The 19,618-nt window shown below is 41.2% G+C and overlaps 1 protein-coding gene across 3 annotated transcripts in view; it reads left to right on the top strand.

The window, feature by feature from the left end:
- LOC128440200 (muscleblind-like protein 1) overlaps positions 1-11,228 on the top strand; it is a 68,292-nt gene extending 57,064 nt beyond the window's left edge. For 2 of the 3 annotated variants that reach the window (XM_053422838.1, XM_053422837.1), the window contains exons 6-11: positions 2,011-2,064; positions 2,844-2,994; positions 4,503-4,538; positions 5,181-5,272; positions 5,582-5,655; positions 7,294-11,228. In XM_053422838.1, coding sequence (XP_053278813.1) covers positions 2,011-2,064; positions 2,844-2,994; positions 4,503-4,538; positions 5,181-5,272; positions 5,582-5,638 — 390 coding nt within the window. In that variant the 3' untranslated portion in view covers positions 5,639-5,655; positions 7,294-11,228. The remainder of the gene's footprint in view (positions 1-2,010; positions 2,065-2,843; positions 2,995-4,502; positions 4,539-5,180; positions 5,273-5,581; positions 5,656-7,293) is intronic. The other variant, XM_053422839.1, reaches the window with a different exon arrangement.
- Positions 11,229-19,618: the final 8,390 nt, after the last annotated feature.

Genomic DNA, 19,618 nt, shown 5'->3' with positions numbered 1-19,618 from the left:
AGCTACAGGAACTATTGCCAGTCAGAACCATAGATTCTATATAAAGATGGACGTCACATCTCTACTTCCTGCCACAATCCAGAAACAAAGCCAAAATATCCTGGATGAGATCACATGAAAACCATCTCCAGCATTTGGAGCTAGAGCCTGTGAAATAGCGATCGGGGGGGGGAGCCGGGATAGCAAGGTCCTGTCGATACGTTCGCTTGATCAATCTCAGCCTCTCACCTCCTTTTTATAGCATCAAAAAAACTGTATTTAAACCAAAGTCATCATAAACTTGAGCACCCGAACGAACATCAGTGTGATAAGAAGTACCTTTTATGTAATTTTACTTTTTAGTCTGGTACACGGAGACAGGACTTATGACCTATACTGCAGTCAGCCAGCAGGGGGCGACCGAGACGCTTTGGCTTCGCTCGACATGTCGGCCATCTTCATATGCAGTGTTTGCTCAAAACAAATCAAATAAAACCAAAAGTCAGAAGACGAACCAGTGTTGATTTTATGTGATGTCCTAAAATAAATCCTTAGGCCCCTCTAATGTCAGCTCGATAAACATGGCCTGGGTATCACCTCTGTGAGTTGGAGCACGTGTATACATCAAGCAGGGTTTCAGTCAACATCTTCTACCATGTGCTTCTGCTCAAGCTCCGAGTGAACATTCCTGTCTGCGCTGTTCCTGCTCTCTGCAGCTCCGACTCGATACGCTCTGAGAGTGGATGTGTGCTTTATCAGCAGCAGGCTGTAGCGATCATGCCAGTGTGTGACTGAGCCTCCTGCTACTCCTTGTTTTGCTGCTTTGTTAGTTGTACATTTTCGCTGTCAGTTCACGGCCAGTAGCTGTGTTCAATTATTAACTACCATTCAGTCTGATCTTGTTTCTGCTATGCACAGATTATGTTCTATCAAAGGACACAACAAGGTTTTGCACTGTAGAGGATATTATGCAGAAGGTAAACCAGAAAAGAGGGTGTGCTTGATTTCAGTTAACCTTTACTCTTATTCTTACTCTTTATTATTCCAGAAGGTCAAATTACTCATACTCTAACCTTTTAGACTTAATTAGCCTGAATGGCATTTTGAATGACAATTAGTGGTGGAAATATATGGACTAAATTATCTTCAATAGCTGTTTAAAGCACTATAAATACATAATATAACACTTGTTTCCCCCAGTGTATTTAAAAGGACATATTAAATAGATTTGATTCGAATCAAAGCTAACAGGATCTTAGATACCACACCAATTACCTCTTTTAACCTCAACCCTAATTATACCACTGAGTATTAACATATAATTCTGTTCAAGTGCACAAACAGCGGATATGAAAGACAATATAAATATAAATAAAGTAAAAATAATAACATACATATAACATATTTACAGCAAAAAGTAAAGTTTGATAAAGGAGACAACAAGAAAGGCACTTGCAGCAGTCCCTTTATGAAACCACATTTATTTGGATCTGCATCAGAATTGAAGGGTTTCTTCCTTGACCCAAACTATAATACAATGACATTGATGACATAAAGCAGTGAAGAGGCAAAACTTTTCCTTTCAGATAATAGTCGGCAGTTGTAAGTATATAAGAAAGTACTACTAAGTACAACCAGTATCTGAGGCAGGGACCAGGTTTTTATATTTTTTATTCATAGTCAATTAACCTCAATCAGAATTCAAGAAATCAGATTAATCCTCCTTTCTGGACAGAAACACTCCTGTACACAAGGTTACAGTTTACCTCTGACAGTAAATGATGTGAAGGGCCACAATTCTTCTCAGTAACACTACAGCCATTAATGTGCATGCCCTAGTCTTGTTATTGTTGTATATTGCATTCCAATGATTTGTTTTTTTATTTGTTTGTTTGTTTTTTTGTTTGTTTTTTTCACCGACCCCCACTGCACTGCTGCCCCCATGATGCACCTCCGCTTGCTGGTTTATGTTATTGCGCTTGAACCCCATTGGCCCCATTGCCATCATGTGCTCGCTGCCTGCTAATTAAGAATGAGTCGGCTGTCAAATCACTGAAGCGACCCCTCGACGCAACTTTTGACCTGGTACTATGACTATTACTATTCACCTTTTAGCTTGGCATGTAGCTGTGGTTGAGTACATAGACTTGAGTACTTTTAATACAGTAGATATTTAAAGATCTGAACTGAGAAAAACACTGAGGGGTGATGAACTGATTGTAGCCTTAAACAAATGGATTCATTTGAATTTTTATTTGGAAAAAAAAAAAATGACTTCATGACTTTGTATTCCACAGTCAATGGTCAGTTGATCACCCTTTAGATGAATCTCCTAATCAATTTCTAGTAGCATGGAAATGTAGTATTTTAACAAGGTGATTTAGTGTTTGCATGATGTTGTCACTTCCCATATGCATGTTCAACTGTGTAGGAGGTGTCGCAACAGTCTTAACTTGGCTTATAGTGTTAGTTATCATGGAGTTGGCAGTGCAGCTTCCTCTAACTACATCATTCCTGTTGTTGGTCCAACAATCAATACAACACTTTTTATTATAGCTGTTTTATCTTTACAGGAAGATCAAGTTCAAAGTAATTACAGTTTGTGCTGTACTATATCAAATCATATGAGGATTGTTTCCTTGTTGTCGTCACTAGAAAGATCACAGCTAGCACCACCGTGTGTTGCTCTAACAGAGGTAGTGTAGTCCACTGCTTGCCTGCCGGTGTGTGTGTGATCGCGGTCTGGAAACTTTATCTTCTAATGAAATTTCTTCTTCTTGTCTCTGTCCTGGATGTCACCGCTACCATCTGTTTGATTTCCGTCACTTTCCCATCCCTTTATTTTGGTGTTGTCCCCTCATCAGGGGCTCCCTCCCGTTTTGCCTCCTTTACCAAAGAGACCTGCACTTGAAAAAGCCAACGGTGCCACCACGATGTTCAATGCTGGCGTATTCCAGTACCAACAGGCCCTGGCCAACATGCAGTTTCAGCAGCAGGCTGCCTTCATACCATCAGGTGAGACTCTTCTCTATAACCCTGTGTTTGTTGCAGTGATCTCATCACGACTGTCAAATCAAATCACATGAAGTTTCTCGTTATGTTTTGGCATCAGTTGCAAATGACTGAATGGTTGTTCGATTTCATTGTTGGTGAAAACATGGACAAATTTACATTTTGTACTTTGTATGTGTGTTCTGCATGGGTGTGTGGGCTTTAGTTTTTTAGGATACTGTAACTCCTACTTTCTGCATATATCGGTATTTAGTAGGACTTTGTTTCATAATACTTGTAGTAGTATAGTTGTAGTATCACACATTGCGGTAGAATTAGTCTTTGTACCTGCCACTATAATAACAGCGGACTACCTAGCAGTATTAGTAAATGGCTAAATCTAAAAATGTTAAATAGAATAAACAGCCTCCTTGAATTCAACCAATCAAACCAAAAATTACACACTCATACAGGGTAGATTTAAAAACCCTCAATATTTAGTTTTTTTCACGTGTAAATCCATGAATTATTCCTTAAGAAATCGGTGAACATGTAAAAAAATTGCCTGTGTCCACCAAGTTCCGTGGCAATTTGTTGATTCGTTTTTGCATTATCCCATCTATAAACTATATATCATATATCAACTATTATTATTATTGTTGTTATTATTATTATTATTATTGACTGACAGGCAAAACCATTTTAGAGCTTATTAGTTAAAGTCAGAATAACAAGGTGGACGAGATAATCAGTCAACATTTGAATTAACCTCTTTTCTCTTGACCTAATTTTGACGGATGACACAGTTTAGAAAGATGTGTTTCGTTGAGGGAATCAAACTTGAACTGTTTCTGAAAATTGAAGGAACGTGCCCCCCCCTCCATGCCCAGTGGAAAACCGTGTCCTAAATATACATTTACTCGCGCCTCAATTGAACCACTCTCCTCTGGCCACCGCATAGTCGTCTTACACTGCGTCCCATATTCTCATCTGACAGCCTAAGAATAGCCTGCCATCGATTCCCGTCTGTGAGCGATACAGTTTCTCAGATCCTCACGTCAGGTCAGTGCGACACACTCCAGAGGACTGTGAAAGCAGGTCACTCAAATCTACCCCCCCCCTCCCCCGCAAACAGCTGCCGTCTTGCTAACGGCAAAATGGGATCACGTTTTATTTGTCCCTCATTTAACGGAGCAGTTAAACAGTGAACTGGGGCTGGACGGGGCAGACGACCATTACTCTCCTCACTTTTCATGCATACTCTCCGTTTGTCATGCAGAATGTGTGTGTGTGTGTGTGTGTGTGTGTGTGTGTGTGTGTGTGTGAGTGTGTGTGCGTGCTGTGTTATTATCAGTAATCAATATTGTTACATAATCACTTTGAACTGTTGTATCAGGGTAAAAAGAGTGAACGTATTCAGAGCACAGTGTGAATCCAATACTGTTTGACTTTATAACACTTGTAATGGGTTTTTCTTGATTTCTCCCCCCCCCCCGTTCACTCCACTCCCCATTGCAATGCATGATGGGCAGGCTCGATATTTTGCATGACACCTGCAACAAGTATTGGTAGGTGCCAACTTTCCTTACCCATCATTCTTTGAGCCCAGTTTGGTCTCTCACATGTCATTCAACTCACCACACGATGTGAGCACATTCTCCATTTTGTCTGATTTTAAACTTAGACAGTTGCAATTTCACTCGGGAGTTGTTTACGTGTGTCATCTCTGTGGATATGGAATGAACTTGTCTTTGCTCTGCCCCAGTGTGTCTGTCACCAAATGCTAGTTGCAGTTCAAAATCCCCAAACACCCCCGCTTCATCCCCAGCTCGTTAATTTCTACAACACCTCCTTACACTGTCTGGTTATATGTGCTATATAAACATGAGGAATCATTACTGCTGGAGGTAGAAGTCATTGTTTTAATTTTTGTATCATTTCTTTTTTATGGAGGTAAACAACCAGTTAACTTGACTTGAATTGTTCTAAAATACTGTTAGCATTTTTAAATATTCATGTTTCTTCCTCCACTTGCATCTTTCTTAACTCAAATCTTTGGTTTTGACTTTTTTGTTCAGTAGGTTTTCTCATGTTTATTAGCATCCTATAGACAGACGTGCAAATGAAGTGTTTACATTAAATAATTGAAGTTAAAATAAGCTTTTAAATCTGCTCTGGTTCAAACTGCCTGTGTGATCTTTCCCTCCAAGTACCCATGATGCACGGTGCTACTCAAGCCACTGTGTCTGGAGCCAACACATCTGCCACAAGTGTTCCCTTTGCAACCGCAACAGCCAATCAGGTTGGCTCCTCCGCTGCTCTCTCTCACTTCTGACTTTTCAGTGTCTGCTAGTTTATTATTATTTTATTTTTTTATCACATGATTTCAAAGTGCCTCTTGATGAAAAATGCATGAATGCACATTTCCCATCTCTGATCTTTAGAGGCTATTCAGAGCATTCGTTTATTTGGATAATTACTATGCTTATTTTATCATCAATTTGGGTTGGAGTGGCGTTTGTCCTCATTTCAACTAATGTGTCCGTCTCTCTCCCTCTCTCCCTCTCTCCCGCTCTCCCTCTCTCCCCCTCTTTTCCTTCCTCTCAATCAGATTTCAATGATATCTGCCGAGCATCTGGCTAGTCACAAGTATGTGACCCAGATGTAGGAGACTCAATCAGAACAGTATGTATCACATCACTCGCCAACATCTCACACATACCACATCTGGACCAATGAATTCTGTTATTTCCCACCGAAACCATTTGAAACTGTGACGTAAATGGGTTGCAACACATTAACATTTATTTTAACAATTTTAGTAAAATCCTCGCTGCTATCCTGCTTGTTCAAGACATGCAGAAACTGAAGGAATAGTTTGACAGTCTGGGAAATATGAGTTTCTCTCTGTAGGTTAAATAAAAAGCTACAGCCAATAGCTGGTTAGCAATCTAAAAGAAAAGCTAAATGTCATGTTATATGTTTCTGTTTGATCCATAAAAGACTCAAACTATAAAAACAACTTGATTGGGACTCAGAGACTGCAGAACTCTGCCAAGGCCCAACAATCCCCTGATGAAAGCACATTAAAATATACTAGATCCAGATGTGAATTTGGATCTGCACCTCGTTTCACACACTCATAGACATTTTTCTCATCAAGATACTTTTATTATTCCGGCAAAATGCTGAAAAATGCTATCTCGCAATGTTTTAACATTGTGATAAACAAAGTTATAAGGATTTGTCCCCTGATCTGGATCCTCACCACAATTGAATGACTCATACTGCATCCTCCCATCATGTTTAATGGTAATTTCATGACTCATTGTTGCGTAATTGTACTCAGTAACAACAAACAAGTATAGATGAAAACACAACATACTCTGCAAAGGTAGTACGACATAACCTCACAGCAACTGCAAGAAATCATAGATGGCAAGTGTGCATATTTCTCAAAATGCTAAATGATTTCCTTTGAGCAAGTTTCATTTGTTTCCTGTTTGCTGAGTGTCTCTTGGCCACTGTGGATGTTTTGTGGTTGTGTGCACAACTCGCTGCTTCCTTACACAGAAGAGATTCAGTTTCATGTTCATGTTTGAAAAATGGCAAAAATAAATAGTAAGTTTAAAAAACGCTCAGGTTAGTAAATTAGATTGTCCTCAATTTATTTAGATGAAAATATGCGAATTGATAAACAAACTGAATGCTACGTCATTATTATCAGACATTAACATCAACTCGGCTCAGTATTCCACAAATCTAAAGTGGGAGCTTTGGATTTAATTCACTTTACACAAGATTTTTGTGGCCTCGGTGCAAACACCAATCACTCACACTGCTCATAACTGAATGAAAACACACACACACACACACACACACACGCACACACACACACACACACGCACACACACACACACACACACACACACGTTGGAGGGGGATGCAGATGTCTGTGGTGCTTCTGGTTTCACCTCCTCAGCTGCAGTCACATCAGTTAGGAAAAGATTGTGGTCACTGATGTGACTGCAGCAGCAGAGTTCAAACCACATTGTGTTTGACTTGCCTCACCCATCATGGTAATTTGACAAAACCATGACATTTTTCTAACGTTAATCATATCATAGCATGTCATATATTTTGTCAGTACAGATACAAAAATACGTCGTAATTTGGGCTTTTTGCAGATTGTCCAGGATTTATGTTTTTGTCTGTCTCTCGTTGAAGCTTTCAGTCGGATTTCAAGACAATTACAAACTCTTTGTTTCAAACCGTCCTTGTGATTCACTTGTAATTCTCTGCGTCTTGCGAACGTCTCCCCAGATGGAACGGGAGCGTGCTGGCGTGGATTCCGAGATGAGCAGTCACCCTTCATGCCTGCAACATCGAGCGAAGAGGAACCAGAGCCCCGGACTGGTTTGGGATTAAATCTGCATGTTAACATAGGAGGCACAGTTTTGTCAGGAGCGTTTTCTTGTGTATTTCATGCACACTATTACACGACAACAACAGAAAAGAACATAATTTGCATTACAGACTGCCTTTCGCTCAGTCGAGGCCACTTACCTTTATTCACCGGACACACTTTGAATGTGGAAATGAGGTAAACGCGCGGAGCAGTCGAGAGGAACAAAACAATCGACTGTTGTATCGGTACGTCCATTGACCAAGAATCATGACTTGTGGTGTTTGTTTAGCTCATCGATTGTTGGTCTCTGACTCAAACGTGTTCATTTGTTTACACAGAGGTGCACCTTGTATTTCAGTTCAAAGGAAACTAATGATCTTACTGAATCCAATATGCATGCACGCTGATTTTTTCATTAACGATTTTTGTTCTGTTATAAAACCAATGATAAGGGAAATTACATGAGTGCACTCAGAGGCGAAATAGCAACTGAATGTGTGTGAGGTGTCTTTCAAACCTTTGTAGCCTACCTTTCTGTCTTTTAAGCACATGTCTTTAAACCCTGTGAAGTGCCACACATCCCCTAAAACACGCCAAATGGTATTCAGGCAGTGTTGCATAGTATCAAACTCAACAATTCCCTTTAAATCCTTCTCTAGTTTCTCTCACGGGGCAACTTGTAGCGTCCGGCGCCGTGACCTGTGTGTACCTGGGATCCCAAACAGACCCAGTTCTGATTAGATTCCCCCAGATTGTCTGCTTTACTCAAATCTATGGACTGAATAGGTTTTTTTGATTTTTAATTCTTCGCCGTTTAGGTCAGTTGTGTTCGTTGAGTCTATTGAGTCGTATGAGAGCTCTCGTCCTGAGGGAGACCAAAGACTCGAATAGCTTTGAAACAAAATGGCCATCAGTCGGTATCCAAACTGCTGTGAGAGACACACAACTCTAATCTACGGTGCAACTGGCGATGGATATGGGATTTGCATGACCGGATTTGTGTTCATTTGAATGGTTATGCATATTTTAAAGGCAGGATGTAAAGGTAGAGGTTAGTATGTGGTGTAATGGAGTGTGTTTGTGTGTGTGTGTGTGTGTGTGTGCGAGCGTGTGTGTATATAGTCTGACATATTTATGAATATTTGTTACCTGAGAGCTGTTTTCAGATAGTCAGCCAAAGTTTTTTGTGTCACTGTTGTTAGATGTTGTGGGTAGAGTTTAGAGGGGCTGACTTTTAAAAAAAAAACGCACGGGGGGGGACTGATAAGCGAGTCCGCAGAAGGGTCGGGTGTTTAGAGTAGATCTCTAGAAGAGTTTTCTTTCTGTTGTCGTTGTGTTCTGGGTGTTCTTCAGGCATATTTAATCGGTGGCTAGTACAGGGAATGTGGCAAGAATATAAACGATTGTATTACTCATCCAAAGCCTTAGAATGTACCATCGGGTCAGCACAATGCAACATGCCATTTTGACTCATCCAGTTGCCTAATCCACGCCATACCAACACACACACACACACAGAGCACTATGTAATTGTCACTTTTTTTTGTTAGTGTTTTCTTAACCTTACTGGAGGTTTGTCTCCTTTAGACGAGGAGTGTTTCACTTTATTTTGTTTTGTTGACATGTCGATTTTAGTTTAAATTTTCAGTTTGGCTTATAATATTTATCTTTCTTATAATGAAAATAAGGATTTAAAACAAAAAAGAGTGTGTTTTTGTGTGTTCCCTCATGCACAGTTTCCTGAAATTCCATGTAGTGTTAATTTGAGTATGATTATGATTGTAAACTCAATATTTTCTACGTTATGCATATTGTTGAACTGTATGCACATTGTTCATTTCTCTAGTCTTTTTTTTGTCCTCTTTGAACAAAGATGTTTTATATGAGTATCTAACGGTGATGAAATAATAGAACAGAGAGGCAGAGTTGTCACTGTGGCAACCGCTGCCGATAACCGAGTAATATTTTAACGATTGTAAGGTTTGTAAGTAGTCAAATAATAAGATAAAAAAAAAGACTATTATAAAAAAAAATCTAGTTCTTAGATGTTTAGAGTAAAGATGTTATTTTCTACTGTATCCATTTCAAATAGTAAAGTATTGTTTGAATATTTTTACTCTCCCTGGAAATTGGGCCATGTTGGAAAACAAGCTGCATATTTGATCACTTTTTCAGGGGCGTCGTTGCCGGCGGGATCAGGTGAAGCGAGTCCGAGCGCTCGTCTCCTCCTCAGCCAACTGCAAACAACGAGGGCGGGGTCGGGGGAAACTCGAGGCGATAAAGGCGATAAAAAAAAGGTTGACTTTTTTGCACTTCTGTACATAGTCAAAAAAGAGAGAATCATGTATATTGAGATCTTATTTTGAATAAAAAAAAAAAGAAGACGTCTATGACGACAAGGAATTTTGCTAGGATAACGACAAAAAAAAATATCTTACGAAAGGCTGAACAAAATTGCTTGCATCAAAAAGGGCAGCGAGTTCTCACGCTCCGAAACCCGTTTCAGAAAAAAAAGGCCAAGTGTTGCTCTTCTTTTTTGTCAGCAGCTTGTAGTTTGCCAGGTAACCTTCCGGAGGAGGCGTCCACTGCCCTCCAGCGCGAGGGCCTGACTGGGTTTGTCTGGTCCCCGAACCTGCCTGTGTGGACAGGTCTGTGTGTCATGGCCACGCCCTCCCAGGCCCAACCAATCACAACATGTCCTGTCTCTTTACTTTACTCAGAGAAGAATGCATGTTCAAGGAAAAACTACATATACCGTTTTAGAAGTAAAAAAACTCATGACACAGTAATATTGAATAAGAAAGATGTATTTACAGTATACAATATTCTATCAATGTAATGGAGTAAAATATATATATTAAAAAAAATACAAAAATAGAATAGTGGTTTATTTAGAGAAAAGAAGAAAAAAAAAGATTCCTGAGAATACACTCGCTCAAGTTTCACCACTTGGAGAGTTCAAACACATGCAACACAAACACCATAGTTCTAAGTATGTTCTTTCTGTTCATGTAAGCTGTGCTTAGTAGATGAAACTGACCAAACAGGAACGTGGTTCAACATCAGGCAGAATTTAATAAAAGAGCATATCTTCAGACAGGAAATACCTGGTAGCGGTTTGGTCATAAAGTCGTTGGTTAGAAACCAGGGCCGGGTCTAGGCAGGGGCAAGAGGGGGCCTGGCCCCCTCAAATAAATGTTGTGCCCCCTCAAACTAAATAGGGTTAGGGTTAGGGTTAGGCACAATGCCCCCTCAAGATTTGTGGCTGCCCCCTCATACATGCCTGTCTAGACCCGGCCCTGTTAGAAACGCTGTCCTGATCATCTCTCGTCCTCTCTCATCTTCTACAAGCACGCATGCTTACGTTTACGATATAGTGTAAAACTGAAACCTTTTGATTTTTTTCTCTGTTTGTTGTTTGTTTTCTCTGCTTGTAGTGCCGATATGATGTATTCTGTCCTCTGCCGCGGTTTGTTTCTGCTTGTTTCACTGTCCCAGGCCCCGTGAAAGGATGTGTCGGGTCCGCGGTGCCGCTCGCCCGCTGCAGAAAGAGAGAGAGAAACCCACTGATTGTCACAGTCTAAAGCCATAAAAATACAATCTCATCAGAATGAACCGTGTGTGAAGAGAGCAGATGTGGGACAGAGGTGGAGAGCGGCACCTGCTGAGGTTTTATCAACTATGTTTAAGAACTGAAGTCATGAATGTAATTAGCAGAACCTGCCGTGTGCCAACTTTGATAGATTAAGAGAAGAAGAAGGTTCCTGGCACATGTTTTCACGAGGCCTGTATTGCTATCTTGATTCTTGCTGTTATGAATAAAAAAATGGAATAAAAAACTACAAATTAACTGAAATGAAGTTTGGTTATTTAATCTACTGAAATGATCTGTAGCTAAAGGTCAGTTTGTGTAATTAAAGGAATAGTTTGACATTTTGGGCAAATACACTAAATGTTTCACTAGTAGTGAAATGAGAAGCTCGGTGTAAATCTCTGTGTTATTACATATTATCAGGTGCTGCAATAGGTTATTGATAAAATAATGCGTATCATTTTTTGGTAACGCTTAGTTTGACCTTGCTATTATTATCATTATTATTATGACATAAACTCAATGCATGCGGTGGAGGAAGTATTCTAATATTTTAATCAAATAAATAGCTTGAAGTAAGTACTTGTACTTTATATATTATATATTGGTGGTGTGTCCCCCTCTTGATTACTTTAAAATATTATATAAAGATAATTTTATCTTTTTGTGGCCAAGGGGGTAGAGTGGGCGCTCTCCAACATGAAGGTTGCCGGTTCAAACCCCACTCTTCCCCATCTGCATGCCGAAGTGTCCTTGGCAAGATACTGAACCCCTAAGTGGCCCCTCATGAATGCTGAGTGTACTAAAAATGTAAGTTGCTTTGGACAAAAGCGTCAGCTAAATGACATGTGATGTAATAATGTGAAAGTATAAGGCTGTGTGTTGTAGTGGAGTAGAAAGTACACCTGAAATGAAATCTAGTCAATTAAAGTACAGTTACATACATTTTTTTTTTACTGTAACAAAGTAAATGGAATTAGTTACACCCCGCAAATGTTTCAATGAATGTTTGTTAAAATTATATTTATAAAATGAATTCCTACTTTGGTACATGTATTTGATTTGCCACTACATTCTTTTTGGGAATTGTGAAGTCGAGGTCCTGAAAACTAATTGAACCAAAAGGTAATCTGAAAACCGCAGTAAATTATTAGTTCAATACATCACAGTCATTTTTACTTAAACCATTTTGAAGCCATTTAGCAGCTACATTGAAAATGTAATTTATATTAGAGGTCAAAGGCTGAACACTCTAATTAATGCACATTATTTCAAATTCAGCGCACATCTCCTCACAGTCCGTTACCCGTCTGTGTGTGTTGGTGAAAAGTGTCAGGGTGAAACAAACACAGCAGCTCGGACTCAGCCAATCAGCTGCGGGGGATACAAGCTCTTGTGCACATTAAACAACAAGAAGAAGAGGAGAGGGCGGATGGAGGACAGGGGGACGTGGGAACGAGAGACATCAGCCCACAATGCCACCGATATATATTTTTAGAGTTTCCCGTGCACCCTGTGACTCCACGTCGAGCCTGGTGTTCATTAAAACCACATTTCAGAAATGTCTACGCATGACGTGTCAATTTGTCCTCCTCACTGAAGCTTCTAATTAGCAGCAAAGATTTTAATTGAGATAGAAGTATGTGCATCGGCTCTTTGGGAAACGAGCTTTAAAAATGGTGAGGGGGATTAACTCACCTAATATTTGCACAGTGTGAAGGAAACAAGGTCCATATCCGCGTTTCTAGCTTGATAAATAATAATGAACCGTCCCACATTCACGTCCTTTCTCACCACATGGTTTACAGATGTTTTCAGTTAATGTGCCGGGAGAGAGCCTGAGGGCTGCAGGTCCACAGCTCCCTGCATGTTTAGCCAAAATGGTTGAAAACACCGTTCAGTCAGACAACTCACGTTCGATCATGTAATATATTTATTACAACAGATTTAGTGTTTGGCGTCTAGGCTCCAACTTAATCACTCCCCCATATGATTACACAGGAATGAGGGGAGTGATGAGCAAATACTTGTAACCCCCCGTTGGAGCCTACAGGTGGATGCTGGGGTGGTGGAGGGTTTGAAGCAACAGGTAGCAATACTGCAGCAGCAGTGCGAGCAAGAGGGTTTGATGGGAAATGTCTCTCTGGTTAAATAGACCACCTGATAAGGTGGGTGTGTATTATAGATGGTTGTGGAGATTGAGGTATGTCACATGATGTATGTCACATGATGTATGTAATATGATTGGCGCAGCGCAGCTCGAGTTGTCTGCCAGAACTAGTTCGCAGGCGTCGCCATATTTATGTGAGACTTTACACTTTGATGCCCAGTTAGTGAAGGTAAATGAAAACCATGCTGCTTGATGAAGGATGTGATGCATAGTGCTGCCACCAGATAGCACCAGCACCCTCTGTTTGCCAGTGGCTTACAGCTCACCGCAGTGCACTGCTGGTTGTGTAGGTAGGTATCCTTATATATGGTTGTTGGAGGTATGTAGAGTTTTGTGAAAAGGCTGAGATGATGGCTCCTGGTGTTTTTACATTCTTCCGATCGTTCCACTCTAATCGATGGAGTAGTGGCGACAGGTTGTTAAGGGAAATGAGACGGACAGATTGTTTGGATGAACAGACCGGTGCATGGAATTCAATCTCAGAATATTTGGATGTTGTTTTGCAGCCGGAGTTGTTGTGGAAATGTGGAGCAGGGCAGTGTAAACAGGAAGCCTCAGGCCATTTCCCCTAGTTCACCGTTTCCTCGCCTCAAATGATCTGCCTGAAAAAAAATAATTCCCAAACCTGTACTCCCAGATAGCTGAGAGTGTTTCTTAATTTCTAGTCTCTTACCGATCTTGTACAACCACTTTGGTTCTCTCCCCTCCTTCCACCATCCCTTTCCCTCCACTTCTTCTTCTCTCTCCCTCACAGCTTTTGTCCTTCCCTCGCCCCCCCCCCCCCCCCCCCCCCCTCCATCTTGCCATCCACGGGCGTTAGAAACCTTCTGTGTCGTGTGGCGACTTAATGAAGCAGTGCTGATCCAATAATGGCAGCTTCTGTCGGCCCCCCACACACAAAGTAGGATGTACGACCTCGTGTCTGCAACGTGTCATGAATCTCACTTACCGCTGCCCCCAAGTTTTTTAATTAGCCTCTCCGAAAAGCAACACGGAATGGCCGCATGCGTGTAAGTGAGCGTGTGGATGGTCGGGTTGTGTCTATAAAAACATTGCATCCTTCAAACCGAGGGAGTTGCACTGAGCACTCTGGTGCAAGAGCCCATCAACGCACAATTAATTTGAGTCATTTAATGAATTAGCTCGGAGCTGAGGAAAATAGGGGGGAAAAAGCAATACAAATTCAAACGCATTTTATTTGTGCCTTACAGATACAGACCAAACAGTGTTGAATTAAGGGCTCGGATAAGCTGTTTAATTTAATGCTTTTTTTTTTATTTATTGACCCTGTGCTCTGACCTCATTATGGAGGCAATAATGAGAAACAGAGGGAGGGAGAAGAGACAGGAGAAAACAACACGGGGCGAAGCTGTGATGTAGACGGAGGAGAGAGCAGGCGACGGTGGCAGAAAAGAGTCTTTAGATCACTGAGGACTGAGAGGACAAGAACGATGATGTGTTTGCTCTGAGGTCAGAGAGAATCGACGGATGAGGGAAAAACGTGCAAACAAAAAGGGTCAGGCAGGTAATTCCCGGGGTTGATGCACGATGTTCAAGAAGACAGGCGGCTCGGAGCATCGTCATTTCTTCTCTTTGACACTTTCACTTTAAAAGAATCGTTTCGTTGTCTCCATGCACCGAGCTCTCCACCTTGACTCTAAAGCCCCCTCTGCTGCGTCTCCCTCTCTCTGTTATCTGTCTGCTGAGTCACCACTTGACTTTCACTGAGTGCCGCTTGGAGCACGGCTCAAACATCCAATTTTCTCTGGGAGTGTGCGCGTGTGTGTGTGTGTGTCTGTGTCTGTGTTTGTATGTGTTTTACAGTAAGTGTGTTGGTGTGTGTATCTGTTTACATTAAGTGTCTGGGAGTGCTTTCCTGTGCCGATGGAAACAGGGAGTGGGAGAGTCGCAGCAGGTTGCACTAATCACATCTGCTCTTTTAAGAGGAACGGCATCGATCCGACCTGTTGAGGTTCATCTCGGAATCTAACTCCAACCGTCTTCTACCGACAACAGCAGGCCTGTAGCTTAACACACTGTTTGAGACAGACAGTGAATCGGGCTAACTCTGCTGTGGTGGTAACATCCTCATGGTGAACTAGAGATGTACTTGAAAACACTATTCATTATCTCGGCCATGGGACTTTCACAGGAGGTGCAGGCAAGTCAAATAACGGTCCTTAGCTGCTTTGAGACCTGCAATGAACTCCAGACATTTTCAGGACTCAAATTTGCCTCGGAAGTTTACGTAACCTTTCCTGCCAGCCCCCGAGGAAGATAACACGAACTGAGACTCTAAGGAACTCTCGAAATTCTAAGAAAACAAATATGTCAGGGACGAAGAGTTAGAAAGACGTGATACCCTAAATATACTTGTCTCCTTGCACTGTGTACCCTGTTGAACACTCCGCTCCATATACTGGAACACTTACTTCACATCATATGTGATATGTGTTAATATAAACCATATTGATATTATTTATCATTTATACAATAATATTGTCTTTTGCACACTCTGTCTACATATTCTTACACTCATAGTATATTATATTATCTATTGTATAGTCAAATACTTATATTTATACCTCTACTATATATCATATCATATTATATCACTGTCTAACAATAACATTACCATCATATCATCAGTACTATTGCCATCATCTTGTCACTGCACCTTATCTACCTATTTATCTTGTGCTTCTGTTTTTTATTCTTTCTACCTCAATATTTTATTTTATTTTATTCTATTGTATTGTATTTTATTGTATTCAAATATACCGGCTGCTATGACGATTTAATTTCCCTTCGGGGATGAATAAAGTAATCTATCTATCTATCTATCTATCTATCTATCTATCTATCTATCTATCTATCTATCTATCTATCTATCTATCTATCTATCTATCTATCAATCTATCTATCTATCTATCTATCTATCTATCTATCTATCTATCTATCTATCTATCTATTTAATATTCCTATCGCTGTTAAATCAGCACACTTGGACAATCTCTTGCAAAGGCAAACTGAAAATGTCCTTATTCAACTTTCCAGAGTTTATTTCTAAAACTTGCTAACTTAAGGTCACACATCCCTGTATCAGAACTCATAGAGGGAAACCTTGTTTTTACAGTTTTTGTTGAATTATTAAAAACCCAAAGAAACTGAAATCTTCCATTGAGTCTACTCAGGTTACTCTCGACAAGCTTCACACAAGAAAGGTCGGCTCTATGGGGGTTTATGTTTGTCCACTGACGGACAGTGAGAGACTTGTTCAAACACCACTCTGGGTCACCGTTTCCCCAGTCTAAGGTTGTGTGCTCCCTGCTGCAGGTTATTCAAGGTCCTCTCTGTCTTTGGCAGAAAACAATCCCCATAACAAGTCATGCTGGCATTGCCACGCTTCACTGTGGAGATGGTATGAGCGCGGTGATGAGCGGTGTGAACTGAGAATGTGCTCCTATTATCTTTAGTTTGATCACAATAGAAATCTTTAGTTGAGAAGCTACTGCTATTATCTACCTCCTACTTTCAATTGTCCTGATTGTCAGTTTTTAAAGATAAAATCTCCACCGCTCCAGCATGTAAGTTGTGAACGTGCAGGAAACAGTTTGTTGAAGTCCTGTTGGGACTAAATAAGACCTAGATTGAGTTGGTCTGTAACGTTTTTTTTTATCATGACTACAGATAAGCTTTATTCCAGCACTATAGAGTCAGCAAGTGCCTGTGTCTTTAAGACTGAAGACATATAAAAAGGACTTGTCTTTCCTGTTTAAATGGGAATTTAATGATGCAGCAAATACTTTAGCGCCAACCTTCAAGCTGCAGTCACAACTCCGCACCTCGACCTTGGGCCTCGACCAGACTCAGACAGAATCTGCTGCATTTTGCTGAATATCTGAGCTCTTGGATAGTGGAAGAAGAAGAAGCAGGTCGGAGCGGGGGGGGGGGTGGGTGAGAACAACTCGGATGGCATTTTCCCTACAGAACACGCCTCATACAAAGAGGGCACTGAGGGCACAGCTGTACCCGGCGATGAACAGTCACCATTCACTCGGTCGACAGGATGTCCCCTGGCGTTACACGTCGCGGACACAAAGGCGAGAGTAAAGGGAAGGGACGCGAGGTCAGGGAAGGTTGGAGCGTCACGTACTGTACGATAGCCCCTTATTGTGAGATTATTAGGCGGCGGTCTGCCTTCATGGGACTGCGGCGCTATTTGAGGATGGATGAAACAGCAGTTGGGGGAACTCGAGCGAAAACCGAGAGCCTGCGAAGCCTCCCAATGATCCCACTGTGATGCCAGAGCCCACAGGAAGAAAGACAAAGACAGAGAGAGAGAGAGAGAGAGAGAGAGAGAAATGTGTTTCAACAGCTGTGGTGTGGGCTACACTGCATCTTTGTGACAGGACTCTGTGGACAGCTCGGAGGAAGAGGATTCACATGAGTGAGGAGCCAAAACGGGTTCAAGTCAACTCCGTCACAGTGTCGCCCCTCCAGCCTGGAGAAGGTGGCGAGGGGAGGAGAGGTGGAGATCTCCCTTCCCAGTCCGACGACACCCAATTTGAAAGTCTTGTGTGTGAATCAGTATGCCGCTCGCGTAATGTGCAAGTGTGTGTTTCCTCAAGAGCTCCCTCTCTCTCTCTCTCTCTCTCTCTCTCTCTCTCTCTCTCTCTCTCTCTCTCTCTCTCTCTTTCTTTTTCACTCTTTCCTTATCCGCACACTGACGCTATCACCGGATCGGCAATTTAGCTGCTGGCACCTACATCACTGGTGTTGTAATTAATTCTTGGTGATTTAGGAAGAGTGAGAAATGGTCTATTGCTGAGAGAGGGAGTTTTGTGGATAGGGCCCGCAGCTCTCCCCTAATTCTCCTCACTATCTCATCTCATGTATTTTTATCTCAACGGTTATTTGATCTCATCTCTAATGGCTGCCGCAGTAAATTAGTTTTAAATCCATTTTCCGGTGGTGGTTCTGCCTCTTTCCTGAAAATCCCTCAAAAAGAAAAAAAAATTGTACAGATTAAACAATTAGACAAAAAACAACAACTGTTGTCTCTAATGTGAGTTCAGACTTTAGCTGCTTTCAGACATGTTATGAAGTCCGGACATTTCCCTGAGATTTTCCAGAGTCGGGCTGCATGTGAGAATGCAAATGTCCGAGTCAGTTGCTCTCGACATTCTCCCGGAACTTTTTCCTGCCGACCCCTTGTAAAATGTCCAGAATGAGCCCATCGGGGAGGCAGCAGGAAAATGTCCAGGCAATTCAAAGCGAGCGAGTGGGAGTGGAGACGTATTATTAACAAGCTCAAGTGAAATAAAAAGAATACACATATCCGTAAGAGACGTTTAATACACGTAGAAAACATAAACTCGGAAAAAACTATGAGACGAGGGCCGACGCTGGAGTTCACGTCTGAAACAAACATAATAGCTGTTTGAGCTACGCTAACTTTCTGCGGCATTTGGCTAGCAGCAACGCAGCAACAAATCAATATTTCCATAACAGAGGATCACATAAAAATATATCAAATTCACATACAGAGAAACCACCTGATCGAGGAAATACGACAGCATATTCCTGACTCAATATGTTCTCTTGCACTTCTGCAAAAGAGCAAATTATATTAACAGAGCAAACATTTGAACAAGTTCCACTGTGATACATGAATCACAGTGTAATTAGTTTGGTTATTTGTTACCACTAAACATGGAAAAGAAAGTTCAAATGATTCTCTAACGTGCAGGTACATGCATGAAGGACCATTTACAGTCAATGATCATAACTGATCTGAGAATCATGGAAACTGGGTTAGACGAATATTGACGAGCACACCTATCTGTAGCTAGCTACACAGACCTCGAGGATCCCAGGATTTTGTGCTAACGGGCACATTTTTTGTTTTCTAATTGACAATAAGTCCCAGCCTTTGTCAATAGGACACAAATCTACAGAATTTACAGAAATAGAGTCAATGGTCGATTCCAGAGACAAAAGCCTGTGTGCAGCCACAAGAGGGCAGTAAATGACATGATGCAAATGCAAACAAACAATATAAAGACGTCTCTCGTCAAGAGTTTGTTTGTTTCACAGATAAAAAATCTGAAGAAGAGTCTCTGATCTGACGCGTTCACAACAGGAATATTTTGTGTCCGTACATTTATCACCAAGTGAAAGTAAAAAAATTGTTAACTTTCGTGGTTGTTTTAAAAACGACCATTTGATTTGAATTCTGTGACTGAGTACATTTACAAGTAATCTCATCCAACTCTGAGAGCCAAACAGGAAGCAGGAAATGTTTCTCTTATTTATACAGAAGATAGCAATCACAGTGCAGGGGACGTTTTACAGCCACAGGCTCCTTTCTTTTATTTTGGCCTTTTGGGGGGGGGAGGCTTTCCCTGACCTTACATGACACAGAGCTCCATTTTTGTCTCAAAATGAGGCTGTGTCAGGTTGAAGCTCTATCATT

The sequence above is a fragment of the Pleuronectes platessa genome, chromosome 5 (genome assembly GCF_947347685.1).
Source record: "Pleuronectes platessa chromosome 5, fPlePla1.1, whole genome shotgun sequence".
Taxonomy (NCBI): Eukaryota; Metazoa; Chordata; class Actinopteri; order Pleuronectiformes; family Pleuronectidae; genus Pleuronectes; species Pleuronectes platessa.
The sequence above is the reverse complement of the archived record's forward strand: the minus strand, read 5'-3'. Positions and strand labels throughout refer to the sequence as shown.